This window comes from Clarias gariepinus, chromosome 18 (genome assembly GCF_024256425.1).
Source record: "Clarias gariepinus isolate MV-2021 ecotype Netherlands chromosome 18, CGAR_prim_01v2, whole genome shotgun sequence".
In the NCBI taxonomy this organism is placed as follows: Eukaryota; Metazoa; Chordata; class Actinopteri; order Siluriformes; family Clariidae; genus Clarias; species Clarias gariepinus.
In genome coordinates this window covers 12,908,787-12,931,332 of record NC_071117.1, presented here as the reverse complement: position 1 = coordinate 12,931,332, position 22,546 = coordinate 12,908,787, and the positions used below count along the sequence as shown (strand labels likewise).

At 39.9% G+C, this 22,546-nt stretch overlaps 1 protein-coding gene across 1 annotated transcript; it reads right to left on the bottom strand.

Annotated features, from left to right (window-relative positions):
- Positions 1–3,086: 3,086 nt before the first annotated feature.
- LOC128507038 (verrucotoxin subunit beta-like) lies at positions 3,087–18,032 on the bottom strand. The gene is made up of 12 exons (XM_053477666.1): positions 17,997–18,032; positions 15,099–15,191; positions 10,875–12,691; positions 10,524–10,643; positions 9,945–10,027; positions 9,605–9,803; positions 9,412–9,525; positions 8,956–9,057; positions 8,734–8,822; positions 8,404–8,602; positions 8,209–8,322; positions 3,087–3,460 (listed from the first exon to the last, which is right to left on the bottom strand). The coding sequence occupies exons 2-12, from the start codon at positions 15,187–15,189 to the stop codon at positions 3,416–3,418; spliced, it is 2,973 nt and encodes a 990-aa protein (XP_053333641.1). The 5' UTR covers positions 15,190–15,191; positions 17,997–18,032; the 3' UTR covers positions 3,087–3,415.
- Positions 18,033–22,546: the final 4,514 nt, after the last annotated feature.

Below are 22,546 nucleotides of genomic sequence, written 5' to 3'. Positions count from 1 at the left end.
TAGTTTTTCACAGTATTGCTTAGGGAGAATGAAGCCCATGAAAGATTCTAAAGATTTTAAGATTATAGTAGAATCTATTTAGACTATGACTTAATAAAATAACCATATTGCTGATTGTTTTGTATTTTCAAGACTGAAAACTGTTTTGTACAGTCAAGAATAATTGTGCTCTTGCAGTTTGTTGTGAGATAGGAGAACTTGCAAGGCTAAGTATATTGTAAATTATTTTAGAAATTGGAAAGAGAGGACAAAAAAGAACATATTTGATTGGTTTCTTAAGGGTCACAGGACTAGAAAAGAGGATAGGGAGATGAGGGAGATCAAGACCAGAAGGTGGCGGTAATGCAACATAGAGGATAGAGCCAATTGCCAGTATACCTTGTCACGTTAGACTTTTTCATGAGCTTCAAGGAAATAATAAACACACATCCATTGTAAGTACTTAGTCCAAAAACAAGATTTTACAATATGAAGGATGTAAGTGAAGATGCTTAGTCTAGGCACATTAAACACAAGGCACATAATTTTTTTTATGTCTATGCTCTTCTTTAAATAAATTGGGAGGTAGAATACCAGTGCAGCTTTTTCTTTAATATTGTAAAATTTAAACATCATTTGAGAAACAAAAACATCAACTCAAAAACTATTAAACCATGACCAGGGCTTGGCAACAGGATACATGCTACTGTAATATTAATTCTTGTTACACTTTCTTTTTGTTGTAGACCTAAACAATATTAGGGAGAGGAATTTTAATGTTATGGCTGATCAATGTATATGTTTGGTGCATTTTTAAAAATCTTAATATCTTAAAAAAGTTACATTTCTTTTTGCGATTTTATTTACAAATTAAAATTCATAGATTGATGTACTAGAGATAAAGTGAAATATTTTAAGCAGAGGGAGAAATCTTCCAAGTAAGAGTATTTATCAACATCAGTATCTAACAGGAGGAAACTAAGTGTCCCATATGATTTCAGAACTGTCAGGTACTCTGTATATTTAATTAAGTTGTAATGTTGCCTAAACATTTACTAATGATGTTAGCTTTGAAGGGTGATGTGTAATGGGTTAACGGGTGCTCAGGATGTCCCATTGCCTTGCCCTCCTTTGCTCCACTTCAAATACATTACTTGGCAATTAGGTAATTAATTAAATTTTTACATTTTTTTTGCAATTGTCCTAAAACCTTTCGGCTGCTCCCGACAAGGGGTCACTACAGCGGAATACCCAGTCCGCACAACAACTTGGCACAGGTTTTACGCCGGATGCCCTTCCTGATACAACCCTCACATTTTATCCGGGCTTGGGACCATCCAGTGGCTGGCGGGTTTGGGCACTGGCTGGGAATCGAACCTTCCGCATGGCTGGTGAAACATCTACCACTGAGCCACCAGTGCCCCCAATATTCATCCAGTAATATAGTTAAAAAGGAGGTCCTAAAACCTTATTAACTATATTACTGGATGAATATTTTAAGGAGTTTATTATGATTGGGGTAATTAAATAATTAACAACTAAGGAAACCTCTAGAATATTCCCCAAGCTAAACTAAGCACAGAGCCAGTGTGTTGATCACTTGTTGGTATTTGGCAATTTCCATGCCTGTTGGAGGGTGTCTACTGCCTACAGTTTGCATCATTTTAACATTTCTCACCTCTTTTCACACATTTTCACTCACTCGTCTGGACACTGGGAGAGGGAATTATGGAGAGGGAATTATGTTAAAAAGTAGCTGTACAGATAATACAGCTATCCAACCATAGTTGAGCATTGGTGGTGGGTACAAGGTCATGTGTCGCTTGCAGACAGAGAGTGAAAGTAACACTTTGCACTTGTGGCATATAATGAATGTATTTATTTGTTTCTCTTTGTGCTGAGAGAGAGAAATAGAGAGAAAAATCATAAGCAAAGTTTGCTTGAGAAGAGTGAGAAGCCTCTAGCCATGAGGTACTGTATATTAGTGTGTACAGAAGATCATGACTTTTAGAATAATTCCTCCATTAAATGTTTTTATTCATATCTTGTTGAGACTTTGTTTATGGTCCATAAACAATGTCATGCTTTTCTAAATTCACTTTTTGCTTATGCACATAAAAAAAGCCAGATTAACAAAGGTCATGCACAAAGAAAGGGGTCTATCACTGGTTATGATTTAGATCTAGGATACAAGTCTCCTGGCTAATTTGGATAATATATAAGCATGTGATTATGATCAGCTTTCAGGTCATTTAATCTCATTCTAGGCATTTTTAGGCAATACATTATAATACATTTAAAGAAGTTACACTGGGATCAATATTATATTATAATATTATGCATTTAAAATAAAGTGAAAAAGTTCATACAATGTGTCAAAACCTAGCTTTATTATTTATTTAATGATAACAGCCAGTACAATGTCAAAACGATTTAGTCAAGAAGTAAATAGGTTAATAATTCAAAATAACAAAAGCAAATCATACCATAATACATTTGGGCAATGGTTATAAGTAGCCAAATCAAATACTGTATGCTTTACAACACTGCATATGGATCATGAGGTGAGCAATGAGGTCTTTTTTCAGGTACAATATTATGTTTGTATCGATATTTAATGTGGAACTAATACACTCACTCATCGTCTATATCGCTAAATCCTGTATACAGGGTCACGGCTGGCTTGGAGCCTATCGCAGGAAACTTGGTGCACGAGGCTGGGTACACCCTAGACAGGGTTTTACTGTAATTCATCAGAGGGCACACATATATATACACACACACATTGAATGACATAGTCTTTCACACACTACTGGCAATTTTTGGGAATGCCAATTAGCCAAATCTGTAGGTCTTGATGTGCTGGACTGTTGGAGGAAACCAGAGTACTCGGAGGAAACCCACCAAGCAAAGAAAGAATTTGTAAACTCCATGCACGCAAAGACGGGAATCTAACCTGGACCCTGAAGTTGCAAGGTGACAGTAATAACCTCACCATAAAATCATAGAAAAATATAGATAGATATTTCATTGATCCTATAAAAAGGATATTTCAGACATTACATCTAACTAATGAATTCCTTTTTTGTTGCATTAGCTATTTACATTTAATTGTCTTTAACCTCTCGTACTGAACAATAAGTTTATTTAATAAGACTAGAGATCACAGCTCAGCCACTGAAAAAGAAAACCTACACTTACTAAAATTTACTGTTTGCGTTAGCCATCAGCATGTCTACTTTCTTTTTTTAAAAATGTCTATTTTGTAGCAAAGAACATATAATATTTATTTTCAGACATAGGCAACAAAAATCAAGAGAATTATAAAAAATATTATTAAAATGTCAATCTTAAAGAACTGTTGTAATTCACATTTGCTTAAGCAGATACAGTATCACTTCAAAATTATCTGTGCTGCTCGGGAAGATTCAAATCCTCAAATATTTGCAGGCATGCCGACTTTCAGATTAACACCATCCACCTATTAAAAAAGAAAAGCATGTAACATTTTCCTTTATGATACAAATATAAAATATTTAATTTAGCATTTACACGCTCTTCGGATCCCACTTATTTCCTCTTTATGGATTCTGCTTTTTTTTCTCTTGGTAGGTTGCATGCTGCTGTGATGATTCTGAAAAACTGTTTTACTTCTACAGTTCTAATTTACATTGTTTAAGATGACATAATGTGTATACTGTAAGTCCCTACATGGCTGGTTTACTTTCCTTTTTTCAGTACTACAGATAGTAGCAACCTACTTTAATCCATGCTGCGACTAACAGTCAGTGTAATTAACGACTGTTAGATACATGTACAGTACAATAGTTTAATGTCCATGTGCTCTAAATTACCACTCATGAAATGCTTCTCGCTCAATCAGAATACTCAGTCAAAACTAGCAGCTGTACTTCCAAGATGGCACCGGTGAGGTTGGCTGCCGTCACGACTGCTCCGACCACCTTTTCTTTGTTTTTGTTCTTTAAGTTAGTTTTTAGCGTTTTAAAACCAGTCAAATTACCACCATGGAGTACATTAGTTATGATAGAGACACTCTTGTTTCTATTGGTATACAATGTACTCACAATTCGGCGTTTTTAACTCCGGATCCGAGCTGGCCGAGTGAGATCCGAGTGAGGGAAAACAAAGGACGCGACGCGAAGCGGCGGCCTCGAGGGAAACGAGCCGGCGTCAGGAACAGGCTGAGAGCCCGTGCACACTGCACACCTCTGCCTAGCATCCTGCTCGCCAACGTCCAGTCACTGGAAAACAGGCTCGATGACCTCAGGGCCAGGGTAAAGTTCCAGAGAGACATACGGGACTGCAATCTCCTCTGCTTCACCGAGACATGGCTGAACCCAGCGGTGCCGGACCACGCCATCCAGCCGGCCGAGTTCTTCTCGGTTCACCGCATAGACAGGACACGGGACTCGGGGAAGTCAAGGGGAGGCGGCGTGTGTTTAATGGTAAACAGCAGCTGGTGCAACAGCGCGAGCGTTGTTCCTCTTACCGCTCCTGCACACCAAACCTGGAACTACTGTCCATCATGTGTCGTCTTTTTTATCTACCTCGGGAGTTTACATCGGTCATAATCAGTGCCGTTTATATTCCACCACAAGCGAACACGGACACTGCCTTATGCGAGCTGCATGAGGCACTCACACAGCACCAAACACAACACCGGGACGCTAAACTTTTATCAGCACATCACCTGCCCCACCAGGGGCGAAAGGACACTGGACCACTGCTATACAACAGTCAAGGACGGCTACAAGGCACTATCTCGTCCACCGTTTGGTAAATCCGACCACGCCGCCATCTTCCTCATGCCAAAATACAAACAGAGGCTGAAACAGGAAGTTCCGGTTCAGAGGGAGGTCGCGCGCTGGACGGACCAATCGGTGGCCGCGTTACAGGACGCACTCAATGACGCAGACTGGGACATGTTCAGAAACAGCTCCGATGACTTCAGCGTGTTTACGGAAGCGGTTGTGGGATTCATCGGGAAACTACCGGATGATACCGTGGAAAAAAAGACTATTAGAACGTTTCCCAACCAGAAGCCGTGGGTGGATAAAACCATCCGCGAGGCTCTGAGATCTCGCGCCGCTGCCTACAACACGGGACTCGCGTTGGGGGACATGGAACCATACAGCGTCCAGAAGGCGGTGAAAGAGGCGAAGCAGCGCTACGGGAGGAAACTAGAGTCACAGCTCCAACAGAGTGACTCTAGGAGCCTGTGGCAGGGATTAAGGACAATTACTGATTATAAAGCAACAACATCCGGTATGACGAACGCAGACGTGACTCTGGCAGATGAGCTCAACACTTTCTATGCTCGCTTCGAGGCTGCAGCTAAAGACGCTAGCGATGCTAATGCTAGCGGCGCTAACGGCTGCAGACAGGAAGTCACTGCCAGCACCGAAAGCGCGTTCATCATCACCGAGCATGACGTGAGGAGAGCCTTCAAGAGAGTGAACACCAGGAAAGCAGCAGGACCAGACGGCATCTCAGGCCGTATCCTCAGAGCCTGCGCAGACCAGCTAGCACCTCTGTTCACTGAGATATTCAACATCTCTTTATCTCAGTTGGTGATCCCCACATGCTTCAAAGAGTCCATTATAGTTCCTGTCTTAAAGAAACCACATCCTGCCTCTCTCAACGACTATCGCCTTGTAGCCCTCACTTCAGTAGTGATGAAGTGCTTTGAACGCCTGGTCAGAGACTTCATCATTTCTTCACTACCAGACACACTGGACCCACTTCAGTTTGCATACCGTCCAAACCGTTCCACGGACGATGCAATCTCACATCTCCTCCATACATCTCTCACTCACCTGGACACTCGGAGAGGGAATTATGTGAAAATGCTCTTCATCGACTACAGCTCTGCATTTAATACCATAATTCCCTCCACACTCACCACCAAGCTGGAGCACCTGGGACTCAGCTCATCCATGTGTCAGTGGATCTCCAATTTTCTGACTGGCAGACCACAGGCAGTAAGGATGGGCAGACATGTCTCAGCCTCCATCACTCTCAGTACTGGAGCCCCCCAGGGATGTGTTCTGAGCCCCCTGCTGTACTCTCTGTACACCTCTGACTGCGTGGCCACTACCAACTCCACCACCGTCATCAAGTTTGCTGACGACACTGTCGTGGTGGGCCTGATCACCAACAACGATGAGACGGCCTACCTGGAGGAGGTTGGAAATCTGGAGAACTGGTGCCAGAGAAACAATCTCCTCCTGAACGTCAGCAAGACAAAGGAGCTGATAGTGGACTTCAGTACAAAGCAGGTGAGGAACTACCAGACCCCCATCATCAACAGGAGCCCAGTGGAGAGAGTGGACAGCTTCAGATACCTCGGTGTTCACATCACGCAGGACCTGACATGGTCCTGTCACATCAACACCATGGTAAAAAAGGCCCGGCAGCGTCTGTACCACCTCAGACGCTTGAGAGACTTTAGACTGCCCTCCAAGGTGCTCAGGAATTTCTACTCCTGCACCATAGAGAGCATCCTGACGGGAAACATCACGACCTGGTTCGGGAACAGCACCATGCAGGACAGACGAGCTCTACAGAGGGTGGTGCGATCAGCTGAGCGCATCATCCGCACCGAGCTCCCTGATCTGCACTCAATCTACACCAAGCGGTGCTGGACCAAGGCCAGAAATGTCTTGAAGGACCTCAGCTACCCCAACAATGGACTGTTCACTCTGTTGCGGTCTGGGAAGCGATTCCGCTCCCTGAGGGCCAACACAGAGAGACTGAGGAGGAGCTTCTTCCCGCAGGCGATAAGGTCTCTCAACCACACCACTATGCAAAACTAACACAATATTTTCACAATTCTCACAATCAATCAATCAATCTTTATACATCCATGGACACTATGGACAACTCCACGCACATCACATCTACACTACATGTTTACGTTTACATTCTGGACCATTGCACAAAGACACTTTAATAACCATTGCACAAAGTCACTTTTTCTATGCATATTTGCACACCATTATAGTTCTATGTGTACAGTATATTTCTATTTTCAGGTTCTATTTTTTCTAGTTAAATTTTATTTTAATTTTTTTATTTAAATTTTCTATCATATTTCTTCTATTGATATTTATTACTTATTATAAGTTTTAATTCTCTTTTTAAGGTCACTGGCGGTCGTGTAAGCATTTCACTACATTTCGTACTGTGTATGACTGTGTATGTGACAAATAAAATTTGAATTTAAATTTGATTTGAATTTGAATATTAGAACCTTAAGTAAAGGATAATGGATGACATGGGATTTAGGTATCACAAACATAGTGGATAAAGTATGGGCAAAATGATGACACTAAACTTTTTTCTCATTGTTCTTTTTCTTATCAGGTTCTTTGAAAGGTGGCTGATGTTAAAGTCTTTCATTGTATTATACTCTTACTCATGATTATTTAACTTCATGGATTTTAGCTATGTTTATTTCTTTTTTTGGTGTTGTTTATCAATGAATAAATATTCCTCATATGTTTTACCAGTATTGTAACAAGGGACAGAGCCGCAAAAAAAATACCCTGCGCTGTCCAGAATGGGCAGATATGCTGGTTAAATTTGTGACTGTATTCTCATTTGCTTAGACTCTCTCTATAACGTGTGTACTCTTTTCTGTGCTTGGCCCGTTACTTGAGTTCAGGGACAGGGGAAAGGTGGTTTCAGATTCAGATTGGCAATTTCAGATAACGTCATGCAACCATGCAGACACACACCATCTTGACAAATGCACAATGACCTCAGAGTCTGAGTGTCGAGTCCGAGTAGTGTTTTTTTGTAGAATGCTTTTAACTGTAGGTAATTGAAATTGTAGTAATTTAATTGTGACTGTATCTTATCTTGGTAAATTATTCAGTTTTTTGTTCCCATTTTAATGTTCCCTTTACCGTTTAGCTTTTAAGATGTGTGTCAAACTTTTCTTAGTGCTCATCTTTTAGAAGAAGAGTAACTTAACCATTTACATTAAGAATTTTTTTTTTAAACTTATAGTGAACCTAATATAACCTACAATTGTAACCACCATATGACAAAAAAACAAACAAACAAAAAACAAAAAAACACATCCTTAATGAACCTATAGTTACCATGAAGTACAATAGTAGGACAATGATAAAGTCCATGACACTACTGCAGTTTTGTTAAAGTACCTCATGGTAACCATGATAAATATTAAAAATGACCTACTTCAATAAAGCGAAGGATTTTTATGAAGACATCTCCCCTAATGTCAAGTGTGGTCACTTTTTCAACTGGTATACGGTGATTAAACTTGCAGTATTCCAGGCCATTCACTATTACCTGAAAAAATAAAATGTAAAGTAGTTAAATCAATTTGCTTAAAGTTCAGCACTCTCATTTTATTTCTTCATAATATCACACCTCATAGCATTCTGGTTTAATAACCATGATGATATCAAAGGCTCCTCCCTTGACAAAGGGGCCTCCTTGTTCCTCAATGTGGTTCTCATCCCATGTCCCATTCCTGCAGGTGTTACAGATCACAGCGTACATACGGGGGTTGAAGTGGAAAGCGATGTCATGAAGGTACTCTGGCCCAGTCTGAAAATTTATTGCAAAGCTGCAAAAAAATTGTTCTAACATTTACCAGATTCACGCAAGACATTTCATGTTTCATTTCAGGTTTCATTTAAACTGCAGTACAGTAAAAAAAAAAGAAAGAAAAAAAGAAAAAAAAAACATTTAACATACCGTTCACAATCTGAAGGAACAACTCCTTGAAGGAACAAAGCCATACCAGGTCTCAAGCCTCCAGGGATTGGTCCCATATATTGTTTCCTCTGATGTGGTAAAGCATCACTCATAGTTTATTGAAAAGGTCTAATCATTTGATCATATTATCGTATAATGATAATAATAATTATTTTTTGCCAGGTTTAGTTGTTTTGAAGATGCTACAAAAATGTTACTTACTGGGGTGCAGACTGGCTGTGGTATATCAAACTGGATGTCAGAGAGCTTTGTCCGTGACATGCCAAGGAGTAGTTCCTTACCGAAGGTAGATTCACTCCAGTTCTAGAGAGAGCAGACATACGAAGAATTTCTAACTTGTTTAAAAACATGGCATGTTTAGTTCATGCTAAACATTGCAGGGGATTTTAGAACCAAAGGTGACCAAAGAGATAAGTGGTATGCAGGAACTGCTGGACTTAGAAGAAGATAAGATCAACTATTAATATTAATAAAAAACTTTCAATTAATTGCTGTTACTCAACTCTGAATATTGACCGAAGATAGCAATACTTAAAAGACAGAGACCAACATATAAATACTTGTGCATTAATTTCTAATTTACAACCTTAGGCTTTCTTGCCTCAAAATTGTGGCTTTACAAAAATAAAAATAAAAAATCAACAGTACGTAACTTACTCCAACAATCCCAACCATGTTCAAGATGACATCTCCGCAAATGTACAGTTTAGCCACTTTCTCCATTGGCATGCGGTGTTTGAACAGGCAATTCCACTGACCATTTACATATACCTGGTAACAACAGATATGTTATTCCAATTAACTTATTTGTTTCGCAATTATGTGTCTGCTTCTTATTTATTCTTCATACCACATAGCCTTCTGAATTGGTCACAATAAAGATATCAAAGGCTGATCCCCTGGAAATGGGACACCCTGATGTGCGTTCTTCATTCTCCCAGCTTCCAGTCCTGCGGCTATTTTGTACCACAGAGTCATTGATGCGAGGGTTGAAGTGAAAAGCGATGTCATCATTAATCGTCAGCCCAGTTATGAGATTAAATGAAAATCTTTGAATTAAAAACAGAACACAACAAGATTCTGGTTTATCTTTATGTAATCACATTCTTTTCCGATGCCCTTCTTCCTTTTTCCAAAAACATGTCTGGGTTATTTTGCATATAATCTAGGGAAAAGCCATAAAGACATACTCTTGCCCTGTTGCAATCCCTTGGAAGTACAAAGCCATTTCTGCTCTCAGCCCTCCAGGAATTGTATCAGTGTAAGGAATGCTCTGTGGTGAGTGTAAAAACATAAAATACAGTATAACAAATGGTGATGAGAGCAAAATTATAGAAAATTTTAATGTATAGATTAAAAAAAACTAAAAAAACACTAAAATGATTTTAGCTGTTGCATCATTTTTTAAAGAATGCTTTAAAAAGCATTTCATATTAAGTAAAGTGAAAAGTTAGTTTTAGGCCACCAGGTCGTATTTAATAAAATTATTATTGTTTGTAAAATATTCAAGAATTATTATTCTTGAACAAGGCTTGTTTACACTTTTTTTTTAAATCACTTAGCAGGACAAGTAGCAGTCATATATCTACTTAATTCGTGCACTTATATTTATCCTAAATTAAAACGGAATCTATAAATGTCCTGGACAACCTGGTCTGCATATTGTACCAATAATGGAAATGAGATTTCTTTTCATTTCTAAGCTGGGATTTGCTTCATTCGAAACTTTTAATGTGATTCGGGATTGATTGTAAACTGCTACTACTTACAGGACTGTTGACAACATTTGAAATCTCTGACTTGATTGTAAAGAGAGACCACCGTGACATGCCCATGCTGGTCATTATCTTTGTCCTTACTTCATTGAAGAGGGAAGATGTGGTGATATTCTGTGGGAAACAAAATTACATCTGACACAAGTAAATTAAAGTCTAGATTTATTTATCATTAGGATATAAGGAGTGGAATGCACTGTTACTTTATATAAAAAAAAAATTATAAAAATTAGAGAATCTGTTTATGCACCATTGGCTACTTATTTAGTGCAGTTATTAGACACTAGTCCACACCCTTAGATATGTGTAAAAATAAATTAATTATTTTATATAAGCTTTACTGACCCAGGACTGGCCCACTTTGGCACTGAATGTCTGAGGAATCAAGGTGTCAGAGTCACTGGCTTCACAAATTCCCACATCAGGCTCCCCATGAAAAGTGAAGGAAACGGTTTCGCTGGCTTCACTCACTCCCACATCACTAACAGCTTTGTAGCGGACCAAGTATTGCTTTGCTGGCTTGAGTCCAGTCAATGTAAAGCTGGTCTGGGCATCAAAAGTGTCTTTGACTAACCATTCATCGGCATCAGCTGCTGAATCAGTTGATTCTGTCATCCTGTACTCAACTCTGAACTGTAACGTCTTTCCAGTTGGAGATTTTGAAAGCTTTAAAATAACTTTCTCATCACTGGTCTCCACCATGGGTAGAGGGGGTTTGGATACAGGCTGGAACCTAGAATCTATCAGACGGCCTTTCTGATAAAGTCGGATGGAGGTTCCTGGATTGCAGGCATCAGTTATGGAGACAATGATAAACTTCATTCTCTTATCATTTTTATTGGCTTTTGAAAAACTTGCAAAAAGAGAAAGGTTCTGCCTCATGCTCTCAGAAATGTCAGAAGAAGTGAACCAAGGCTGTGTTGCTTGGAGAAAGAAATCCCTCTCACCTGATTGTCCCAACACTGTAAATCCTTCAATGTTCTCAAAGTCTTGTAGAGCTGTTAGATAGGAGTCTTCATACTTTAAAGATGTAAAAGACAAACATACCACCACATCAACATCAGGATCCAAGAAGATGGAACTGAGCGATGCTGGTGATTTCACAACTGTCAGGTCCTTCAGCCCACTGGTATAGGAACTCAGTATATTTAATTCAGTTGTGACATCGTCTAACCATTTGTTCATGTTGCTAGCTGTGAAAGGTGATTTGTAATTAACGTTCAGGATGTCCACAAGTGCTTTGTCCTCTTGTATCCCACCTCGAATAGCTGGTAAAACTCTAGAAAGTGCCTTCTGGAATGATCTCGTATAATTCTTTTGTAAAGCCTGAAACTTTGACAACCTGTCTTTTAAGTCAGGAAAATTATGTGTCATTTGATTTTTAATCAAATCATTACATCTTCTCTCCACTTCACCAAGCTCCTCCAGCAAATGTTCTGCTTTACACACCAGGCTCATGCTGATTTCCCTCACCAACTTTGCAGCCTTATCATTCAAAAGTGTGAGAGGATACAGCCACACATTAAGTGGAACGCCTTTATTTTGTTGTTGTTTCATCAGAGTGGGCAACTTCTTGTACACTTCTAGGGCTTCCTTGTATGTGGTGGGATTTTCTTCAAGTTCAAAGTCACCATAAAATGTGACACTGATATTCTCAGCCAGTTTTTTTTCCTCTTCAGTCATCTGTAGGGATGCTTCACCCTCTATGGAAATGGTAGGGATCTTTTTGACCACTGCATGAAGGTGTCCTTCTATAGCTTGTTTGCTTTCATTTTCATCACTTGTATAATCAAACACCATGAAAGCCTGAGCTCCATATAGTACAGCTGTAACTACATGAGTGGCTGTTTTCTGGTCAAATACTTGTGGATAGGTGATATTGCCAAGCTCCTTCATAGTAAGTTGTTCAAATTTTGTTGTTTGGCTGTACTGCATAGTAACTCTGCACTGATGTGCTGAAGATTTTTTATCACGCAGGTACTTGGCCGAACCTCCGACCTCCACTAAACCACTATAGAAACTGGCTTTAAGGGAAGCACTTATATCTAGAAGGTTGGCCTTGTCACTGAGAGTGTCAGAGGCAGCAAACTTCAGATGTGTTTTAGGTTGTTTATGCACATCAAGGTCATCACGAAGTGCTTTCTTATCCCATAATGTAACACCTGTAACAAAACAGTGATGAGAAGTAATACCTGCATCAGGAGTATTCATATATATTGTCAAATATTTGTTATGATTTCTCATGACTGGTTAAAATGGTTTAAAGAATTAATTTAACATTTATTTAACATTTATATATACAAGGGATGTTCAAATTAAACTGTAACTTTATCATGAATGAAAGAATAAAACCAATTGTCATTAATTGATTTACAGAAGACTTCAAGCACAGTGATGAGTCACGTTAGTTTGAATGTTGCAAACATTTTAAAGAAGTCTGTATGTCTTCGAAGGACAATCCCAGCCTAAATACAGCACTAAATATGTAAAAAGAAATTTATAGAAGAAAGCGCAACCTTAATTTTTACATGTGCTGTTAACACACCCTTGCTGATGTGAAAGAATGGAAGAGATGAAGATGGGTGAGGAGGAGGATAGTGTTTGGAAGGAAAGTCCCCTTCAATAGTAACTAAGTAATTCTCAATTTTTGTTTTTTCGTGGCCTCTGGTTTGTATGTGGCAGCCGTTTTTACTTAAAATCTTCTCACCGCCTCCGAGTGGCGCAGTGGTAAAGAACTCGTCCTATCATCTGGAGATCGCGAGTTCCGGGTGATGCAGTAACCTCTTGCAGCCGGAAGTCTAAAGAGAGCTGATTGGCTGAGCTCTCTCAGAGAGATTTAGTGCTCACCCATTAATCACGGCTCTACAGCCAATCAGGGGCGTCTGTGAGCTCACTCAAGCAGAAGGAGCGCTGTCCTCCGAGTGTGCGTGACCGGGCAGTTCGAAAAGATGAGGTCGGCTGGCGTCACATGGTTCAGAGGAAACATGTAATAGTATTCGGCCCTCTCGACTAAGTGGTAGTAATAGTTTAATGTGGGAGCCCCCTAGTGACGGGGAGGAATTAGACACGACTAAATTAGGGAGAAAATTAAGGAAATCCAAAAAAAAAAAAATCTTTTTGGTCATAAGGTGTAGCAACCTTTTCGCCATAGCTTTGTTAAGATGATATTTATCAGTAAAGGCTTGGACGTCACTTCACTTTGCACAAAATTCTTTTATTATGTGCGTGATCCGCAATCGCAACTAAACAAACCTGTTGCTGGGTGACACACTAATGCCTTTTGTTCAGCTGATTGCTTTATATATTCTCTCTCTGTATTCCATTTCCTTCTGTTTCACCCCTTTCTTACAGGTTCTGTTTCAGTGTCTTTAGCCTTGTACGGACCACCAGGGCCCCCAGAGCAGGCAACTAATCTATTACATTCCAGAACCCTGCTCTCAGCTGACTGGCGTCATCCTGATGGCCTTATCGCGCATCCGCGAGCATAAAGGAGCTCATCCGTGAGCGTAAAGGAGTGTCTGTAAAATGAAGTCGCAGGAAGCTTAACCAGGCATGGGACAGGAAGCCCTGCTATGTTAATTTGCTTAAAATTAGAGGCTGCAAATTAAACCCAAATACAATGCTATGAATCGGCGATCTTCTAAACAAAGCGGACAGATTTACGGCTTCACCACGAGTTGTAGAGGGGAACCACCAAGTCACACTTTGACACTCTCATTGACCCCAGGACACGGGATGTCCCAGGTTTCTCTTCGTGACTGAACGAACGAAAAGGCATATGGCAAGGAACATTATCTTGGACAATCTTTAAAGATTTGCCAGTAGGGCAAATCTTACATACATACATTTGGCGTGTTTTATTTCTGTGTTTATGTTTGATTATTCTGCATAACTTAAACGATGTAATCAGCATTTATAAATACTTCTTATGAGATAAAGGTATGAATGAGTGTGCATGATATGCGATGTATGATATCACCCGAAATCTTGCTTAATTCAAAGAATTTATGTACATGAATAATTAGTAGCTCATGCAAAATTACTTTATAAAAGGTTTTAAAAAACTCCAACCAAAAGAGCCCTACGTGACAGCCGAAATGGCAGGACAATGTATGCACAAAAGGGGGAACCACGTGAGCCGTGGCTAAACTCGCAACCACCTTAGATTGGATCAATCTATAGTTTAGCAGTTGTTCCTAAGACAAGAATCAATAAACATAGTAAAAATACATATGATTTTAAATTTGAAAAGGTGTATGTGACCATAAGATATAAGCGACTACTTCTTTACAATGCTTTCTTTCTACTTTAGAAGAAAAAAAACGAGTGATCACAATGCGTAAATTTTTAAAGCAGATTTGTGTGTGTATACTATAAAATTTATGTAATAATTTGGCAAAGAAGCAATTAGTTTTGCATTTTTAACAAATCGTAAGAAGGTCAAATAACATTTAACTTCATTGATACAAAAAGTATTGGCAAAGCATGGCTCATTATTGGCATTAAAAGTATAAATGACAACCATCTTCAGACAGCAAAAAAATTTATTTATGTTCTTATAAACTGCACCTGGAATAAAGGTGTCCTTGCGGCAATCATACAGCATACCGGGATACAGAGGTCTTCCCAGGGCAGCTATTTCCATGTATCTGGAATCCATGACTGTTGCAAGAGAAAACAAAGACAAGGACAAGAAATTTTAAAAAATGCATGAAATGTGCAGTTGTAAATGTGACATTGTGGCATCATCAGGACTTTAATATTGAGTTAACCGAATTTGGATATGTAGCAAAATATCTGTAGCTTATTAGTGTATTTCCTGTATTCTGCGTCATAATTTGTGACTCACTCACTTTAAGTGATCTCTTTACCGTGGCCCAGATTTCTTATTGTAGTAAGGTAGGAATGAGCTATAAGTTGTCAACACTAATTACTTGTTCAGCAATTTTTGCTTTTCTGTGTGATCAACCAAGACATGCTAACCTTCTCTTCCCATTTGCATGAACATTGCATATAATTGTACAAAGAGCCTTAGGGCCTTTTGCTGGTTCGTTCACCTGTTGGTGTGTGGATGGTGCTCAGCAGTAATTAGTGTAGTTGCATTTCAGCAATGCTTGTTGCTACATGGTCCACTGCAAAATCTATTATTACAGGCTTAAACTAAAGGGAAAATAGTAATTATAAAAAATTTATGAATTTGAAATCTATGTCGAAGGCCGTGGTTCTCAAAGTGTGGGGCGCGCCCAACTAGTAGGAAATACAGACATGACAGGTAGGGCGCAATAAACGGGAGGAAATTAGTGGAAAATTAGAAAGTACCTATTCTAATTTATGCTTTTCTTTATTGACAATAAAGATGGGACACTCGAAACTAAACAATCACATGCAAAGAAATGGATCATTAATACAAGTAAATTAAAATAACATCAAAGAAAAAGTGGAACCATAGTGCAACAATAACGGTTTAACGTCGTGTTAATTGCAGAGGAACAATATATAAGGAAACATTTGTTATTATATATGTAATTTTATTTATTCCAATGTGTATGCTGATGTTTCTGTATTTTTGTTAAAAAATTAATATTTTATCAGGCAGTACTAGTCTTGCATTTCTAGTTTCCAGTGTGGCAACAAAGTTGCTTTTTGATCTCTTAGGCGCTGAACAGAAGGGAAGATCCATATCGTTCTATGCTTTTTGTTGGTGTGCTACATTTTGCGATGATCCCTAAATCATTCGTTGCGCCGTAGAGAATAATGGTGTTTATGCTTTTAAACATGTATAATTTAAGGCGGATGGAGCTTAAAGACAATGTAGAGAGGAAATATATGTGGGTATCTTATTTGCGGGTTTATTTGCGCAGCTGTTGAATTACTTTAAATAACTTTTAAACCGGGTCAGTAGCGTATTGTATGTAGTGAGCATAATAACGTCAATGGATACATTTGTTACATGGACCACAAAAAAGCAGATGATTCAGCACTATCAGCCTAATCAACCAAACAGCCAGCCGAAAGGAAAACATGATGAAGCCTATGTTGCGCTTGGATTCATGGTGGGGATGGTGGGGCAGAGGAGAGACCCATGTGTGTTTTGTGTCTTAAACCGCTGGCAGCAGACAGCACGAGACCCAAAAAAGTAGGAAGACACTTAGAGACAACACACCCCAGTCACGTTAATAAGCCACTCGACTTCTTTGAAAGAAAGCTCTAGATAAGTGAGCAGGCAGTAAGCCTGTTATAACAATTGCACATGTATTTCATCTGTTTTGAACTTGGTGTTATTTGATCTTATTGGTATTGAAATTGATATTTCAATAAATAGTAAACTAATTTCGTTATCATTTTAGTGACAAGTGGGGCTTGAAAATTCGCCCACCCCCTTAAGTGGGAAATGACAGAAAATGTTTGAGAACCACTGGTCTAAGGTGATACCATAACTGTTATGCTGCTTGGTTATTTTAAGATATTAAATAATCAGCATTGCTTTTTATTTGGAAACAACAAAAGAACATGTTTAGATACAGAACGTCTAACCTCCAACAGCTTTTTTGTCACGTTTGCTTTTGTACGTGGATTTGAAACCTCAGTTTGAAACCTCATTTAAACCCTAAGCTCTCCTTTCAAACAGCTTTTTTTGACACCACCTTGCAAGCCCTTAGCTATTTTTAGTCAGCTGGCTTATTGTGCTTGCTGTTTTATTTATTTATTTATTTAGCTAGTTAGTTAGTTAGTTAGTTGTTAAAATGTTAGCACTAGTGCTAGCAGGCTAAAAGTATAATGACAATTTGTTGCATGCATGATTACATTGAAAATGTTATTATTTTAAGTCAAATTGTTAATTTCTTCATACAGAAATGTTTGAAGTGTCTTGGGAAGTATTCACACCCCTCAAACTTTTCCACATTTTGTTCATGTTACAATTACAAACATAAATGTATTTTATGGGGATTTTTCTTGATGGACCAACACAAAATGGGATAAAATTTTTAAGTGGAATGAAAATTTTGAATGTTATTCAAGATTTTTTACAAATAAAACCAAGTGCATCTCCTCATGAGATAATGGTGGGAGGCAACAGTGCTAACCACTACACCACCGTGCTGCCTTAAATATTACAGAATTGTAATTGTACAGTAAATACCCTGTAAGTACCATTGCTCTTTCTCATGCTCATGGTTATGTCTGAACAAAGCTGCAAGAAACATTTAATATAAAAATTATTTATGTCTGAATGACTGACAGAAAATGTTTTATGCATTAAAGGTGTTACATATCCCATGTGTGAAAGGGGCTTTACAGTTACCCAAAATTAATAAAAAAAAAAAAGAAAAACATATATACACATACAGTATACACATCAATTACAAATCTACAATCAACTTATTAAGACAAAAATACACACCACTCAAATATTATCTACAGTCAATCTATTTGAGAGTATGGCTGGGGAGAAAAATTCAACCTTACCTGAAAAGCTTTATCAATCTTCTGATCAGTTCTGTGCTAATGTAACAAGTGGCAAGGTAGCAGTGTGGAAAATTGATTTAAAAACAGGTGGTGAGATGGGTGGAGAAATGTACCAGCAAACACCGCCCAACACCAATTAAATTTCATCCAATCCAAAACCAATCATATTAATTACTTCGTATGATGTGTTTTACATAATATAAGCAATTAAATAAATATTTTACACTCACAATTTCAAACAAACTAAGACACAGGTGAAAATTGTCAGTAAAACCAAAAAGCAGTCATCTGTAAGGGGTCTTCACCTTGTACAAAACAAAAACAAAAAAGTTGGGACAGTTGATTGTTTACCAGTGTGTAACATTGTAAACTGATCCTATTAAATTCTTTTAAGCATTTGATCAAGTTTAGCTAGTGAGACTTTTCCCCATTCTTTCATTATGCAGGTCTTCAGCTGTGCAGTTGTACAGGGTGTTTGTTGCCATATTTTTTACTTCATAATGCAACTTACATTCTCAGTTGGACTGAGTAGGCTAGTCTAGCATTCATACTCTGTGTTTAGCCGTCATGCATCTGTAATCCAAACAGGGTCCTGATCCTATTAATATATATTTTTTGGCCTCTGTCTTCTGGAGCTGACACAATCTCAAGGTGCCTTGGGATGGGTAGAAAGAGAAAGACAGGTGGAAAAGAATTAGCTTAGCTGTTGTTCATTATATTACTGTAGCAGCACTAGATGGGAATGTGTTTAAATGAACTGAAGTATGAGGTTATGGGATTAATTATGTGTATGCCAGGTTAAAGAGATGTGTCTTGAGTCTGCTTTTAAACTGGGAGACCGTGAACATTATTCCAAAGCTAAGGAGCTAAATATGAAAACTCTCTAATCCCTTTTGTGGACTTTGATATTCTGGGAACTACCAGAAATCCAGAGTTCCCTTTCAAAGGCTACACTCGATGCTGCTTGAAAACGCTATGGGAACATCTTTTTTCGTGTTGCCGGTTGTGAATTCAACACGACAAATTTAGGCTTATATAACCTCGGTCAGGTGACGTCATCTGATGAGACGCACCTGCAGGTTATAAATAGGAGTAAACCGGAAACATTCCTCAGATCTTTTGTCTTCAGACCGCATTGTGCGCGTGTGTTACAAACAAATCAAAAGCAAATTAAAAAGCAAAGAAAAGTGTTTAACTCACCAATATAATGGCAGAGTTTAAAGTGAGGTGTCCCTCCGTGCAAAAATTTCCTTTCGGTGGGCGAGGACCAAGGGTTTCAAGGAGACGGTGAACACTGATCTTCTTCCCATGAAAGTGATTCGCGTGCGACGGAGTCTCCCCTCCTTTCTCTCGACCTCTCTTCCGATCGGGAATTTTCTTCTTCCACTTCACAAACGCACTCCACGGTGCTTCTCGTGAGTGTGTAGAAGAGACTCGCTCTTTTGCTTCTTTGGAAATGAAAGTAGCTACCTCAGAACGCTCCTCAAGGGAGGTAGAGAGTATGAGGAGCTGCTTGAAGTTATAACACGTGCAGTCAAGTGGCTGCACATTGATTAGCCACATGAGCAAGCCTTCCCCAAACATTCAAAATTAGACGACAGATTTCTATCGGGTGGCCAGGAGATGGAGGCACAATGCCGCTCTCTCGCCTTTTTTGACGACCTCCGCAAAGAATTAACTCGTTCTTGGAGCAAGCCTTATTTATCCCGTATTTTTGTACCATCGCGAATATCGTTGATGGGAAAGCACGAAGTTATATGGTGATGCCCCAGATAGAAGAGATGCTCGCGGGCTATCTCTCTCCTGGGACATCATCCTCACTAAAGAAGACAACACTTCCCTCCAAGCCGTGTAGAACTTCTTCTACCCTGGGTGGAAAGTCTTTCCAAGCAGCAGGTCAGGCCTGGTGCTTCTTTGCACATCATGGCAGTCTTGCAGGCGTACCAGGCTGATCTGCTAAAGGATTTGAGCACGGGCGGCACCGTAAATGAGATAGCATTTACAGAATTACGCCGGGCCACTGACTTGTCCATTCTGCAACCAAGCAGACCGCCCGTGTTATCGGTCGTTCTATGGCTTTCTTGGTGTTCGCAGAGAAGTACCTGTGGTTAAATTTCACAGGCATCAAGGATAAGGATCGAACATTCCTCCTTGATGCCCCTGTCTCACCTTCCGGCCTGTTCGGCGACGCTGTTAATTCCGTCGAGACTGTCGGCCACCCAGTCTCAATCAGATCTGATTCTTGCCAGATGGGAGCGCAGAAGGAAAGCGTCAGCAGCCGGGCACCCCCTCGTAAAGACTGCCGTACGGCTCGCCGCCCCTGTTCAGTTTCCGCTGCTTTTGGTGTTTCGGACAACACTGGTCTCCAACAGCACATTAGTCCTTCGGTCATATCCAGATGTAATCCAGGATGCCGAACCACTAACACCCCCCCGTGCAGCCGAAGTGCTAAGACTTTTGCCCCTTTTGGAGAAACTGGCAGCGTGGAACCTACTGCCAGGCATATCTCCCTGGGTGTTAAAGACTGTAGAAAAAGGCTACAGGATTCAGTTTGCACATCGCCCTCCGCGTTTCAACAATGTGGTCACCACTTTCGTGAAACCGGAAAGGGCGCATCCGCTGACAAAAGTTGCTAAAAAAAAGGGGCCATAGAACATGTTCCCCCTACCAGACAGAGAGTCAGCCTACTACAGTCAATATTTCTTGGTTCGCTAGAGGAACGAGGGGGGGGGGGCTGCGTCCAATTTTTAGATTTTGCGGGCTGAACTGCTATCTAAAAATAAATAAATACAGCTTCAAAATGTTGACTGTCAAAGTGATTGTTCTCAAATCCTACCAAGCGATTGATTTGTGACAATCGATGTGAAAGACTCATACTTTCATATAGGAATATTGCCACAACACAGGAGGTTCCTGAGGTTGGCTTTCGGGGACGAAGCTTACCAGTATCGAGTCCTTCCATTTGGTCTAGCTCTCTCACCCGCATGACTGGCTGGCCCAGTCTCAGTAGCTAGCGCTTCGACATCAAGATGTTGTCCTAGCTTATCTTTGGTTTCGATCGTAAGGCGGGCACAGCTGTCTCCCGCCCATTTTGAAGCGGGAGACAGCCTAAGGGAGCTGGAGTGGTCATCTTCTCGCGCGGCACATCAATTGCCTCAAAATGATGGCTCTATTTCTGGCTCTAAAGCACTTCCTCCAGCAGTTAAGAGGCCTACAGATGGAGCCACGCCAAATAGCCGCGACCGTGTGAATGGCGTACGAATGGCGTATGGCTGCCCTATGCACGCCGTAGTCCCCCCTCATTTTCCTTTGAGAAAGGTGTGTCAAGATTTCACAGTAAACACGCCCATTCAAGCCCTATTTATGCATTTACCTGGTTCCACCACTAGATGGCGCTTCGTTCTCAAGGACACGTTAACACAAGCCAGCAATTTAGCTGCGCTTCAGTACTTGGAAAGTTATAGTTTGGCTTCAGAGATGAACTAATATATACAAGTGTTATATCGCCTAACTTATTTGTATGAAAAGCGCATTAAGTAAATTCTCGGTTAATTTAATGCAGACGATAATACAGACAGACCGGGGTTAACCCAAACAAAGTTTAATGGTTAAAGTTATCCTTATCCCAGTTTATTTACATTCCAGAATTCCCCAAAACAGTATTTTACACACTCTGTGGTGTAGGTTTACTAATATCTTTTATATTTATTACAACTAGATATTCTGTAAAGTTTATTTATCTTTGTCTTCACTAAATTCTCCTGTTTTCTTTAAGCAGAGCTCCACTGTGGAGGATTGGGGGGTCAGATGGATGACGGTTGGCCTTTTGGAACTGTTGAGAGAGCAGTGGGAGGGATGACGTCACAGTATATTCTGTGTATTCTGAACATAGAATTGCCAAATGTCTGATACTTTAGGGGGGAACAAAGAATTAAACAGTTCCATCTTTAATATTTTTAAAAAATGATATTTTAATATAAAAGAACCAGACAGAGACTGATAAGCAGCTGGTGTTATCCGGGTATTTTAATGACCTTTAAGCAAAAAATAAACATGTTTTCACCTGTTTTATACAAATTATTGTTTTACCTTTGACTAGTTTTGAAAGAATAAATTTTTTTTTTAAAGTAATGTGTCAAGCCATCTTTTTAAAAAGCGCATGGGGGCATTTATGGGGCGGGGCATTGTTAACTACGTCATCGCCGGAGATCACATTCTGTGCACGGATCGATCATGGTCCTGTCACGGTCCTGTCATGGACCTATCTTGCTCAAGCGGCTGTTTGACGTGGCTCCCACTGTACCATGTCCTAGTGGCGGTGGACAACTCTACGGTAGTCCCATACATTAATCACCAGGGCGGACTGTGCTTGCGCCGCTTGAATAAGCTAGCGCACCAGGTTCTGCTTTGGGCACCTGTCCCTCATGGCGATTTACATTCCAGGGCATATGAATGTGGGAGCAGATGTGCTGTCTAGTCAAGCTCTGACACACGGCGAATGGAAACCCCACCCCGAAGTAGTCAGTCAATCTGGGAGAGATTTCATGTAG

What these genes read in the sequence shown, in the direction of transcription:
- LOC128507038 (XM_053477666.1), bottom strand. Translation starts at nt 15,189, where the DNA reads ATGGATTCCAGATACATGGAAATAGCTGCCCTGGGAAGACCTCTGTAT. An exon ending in ACATGGTTGGGATTGTTGGA is followed by an intron (nt 9,058 to 9,411) that starts GTAAGTTACGTA and finishes TGCTCTCTCTAG; the next exon opens with AACTGGAGTGAATCTACCTT. An exon ending in AAATCCTTCGCTTTATTGAA is followed by an intron (nt 3,461 to 8,208) that starts GTAGGTCATTTT and finishes CTTTTTTAATAG; the next exon opens with GTGGATGGTGTTAATCTGAA.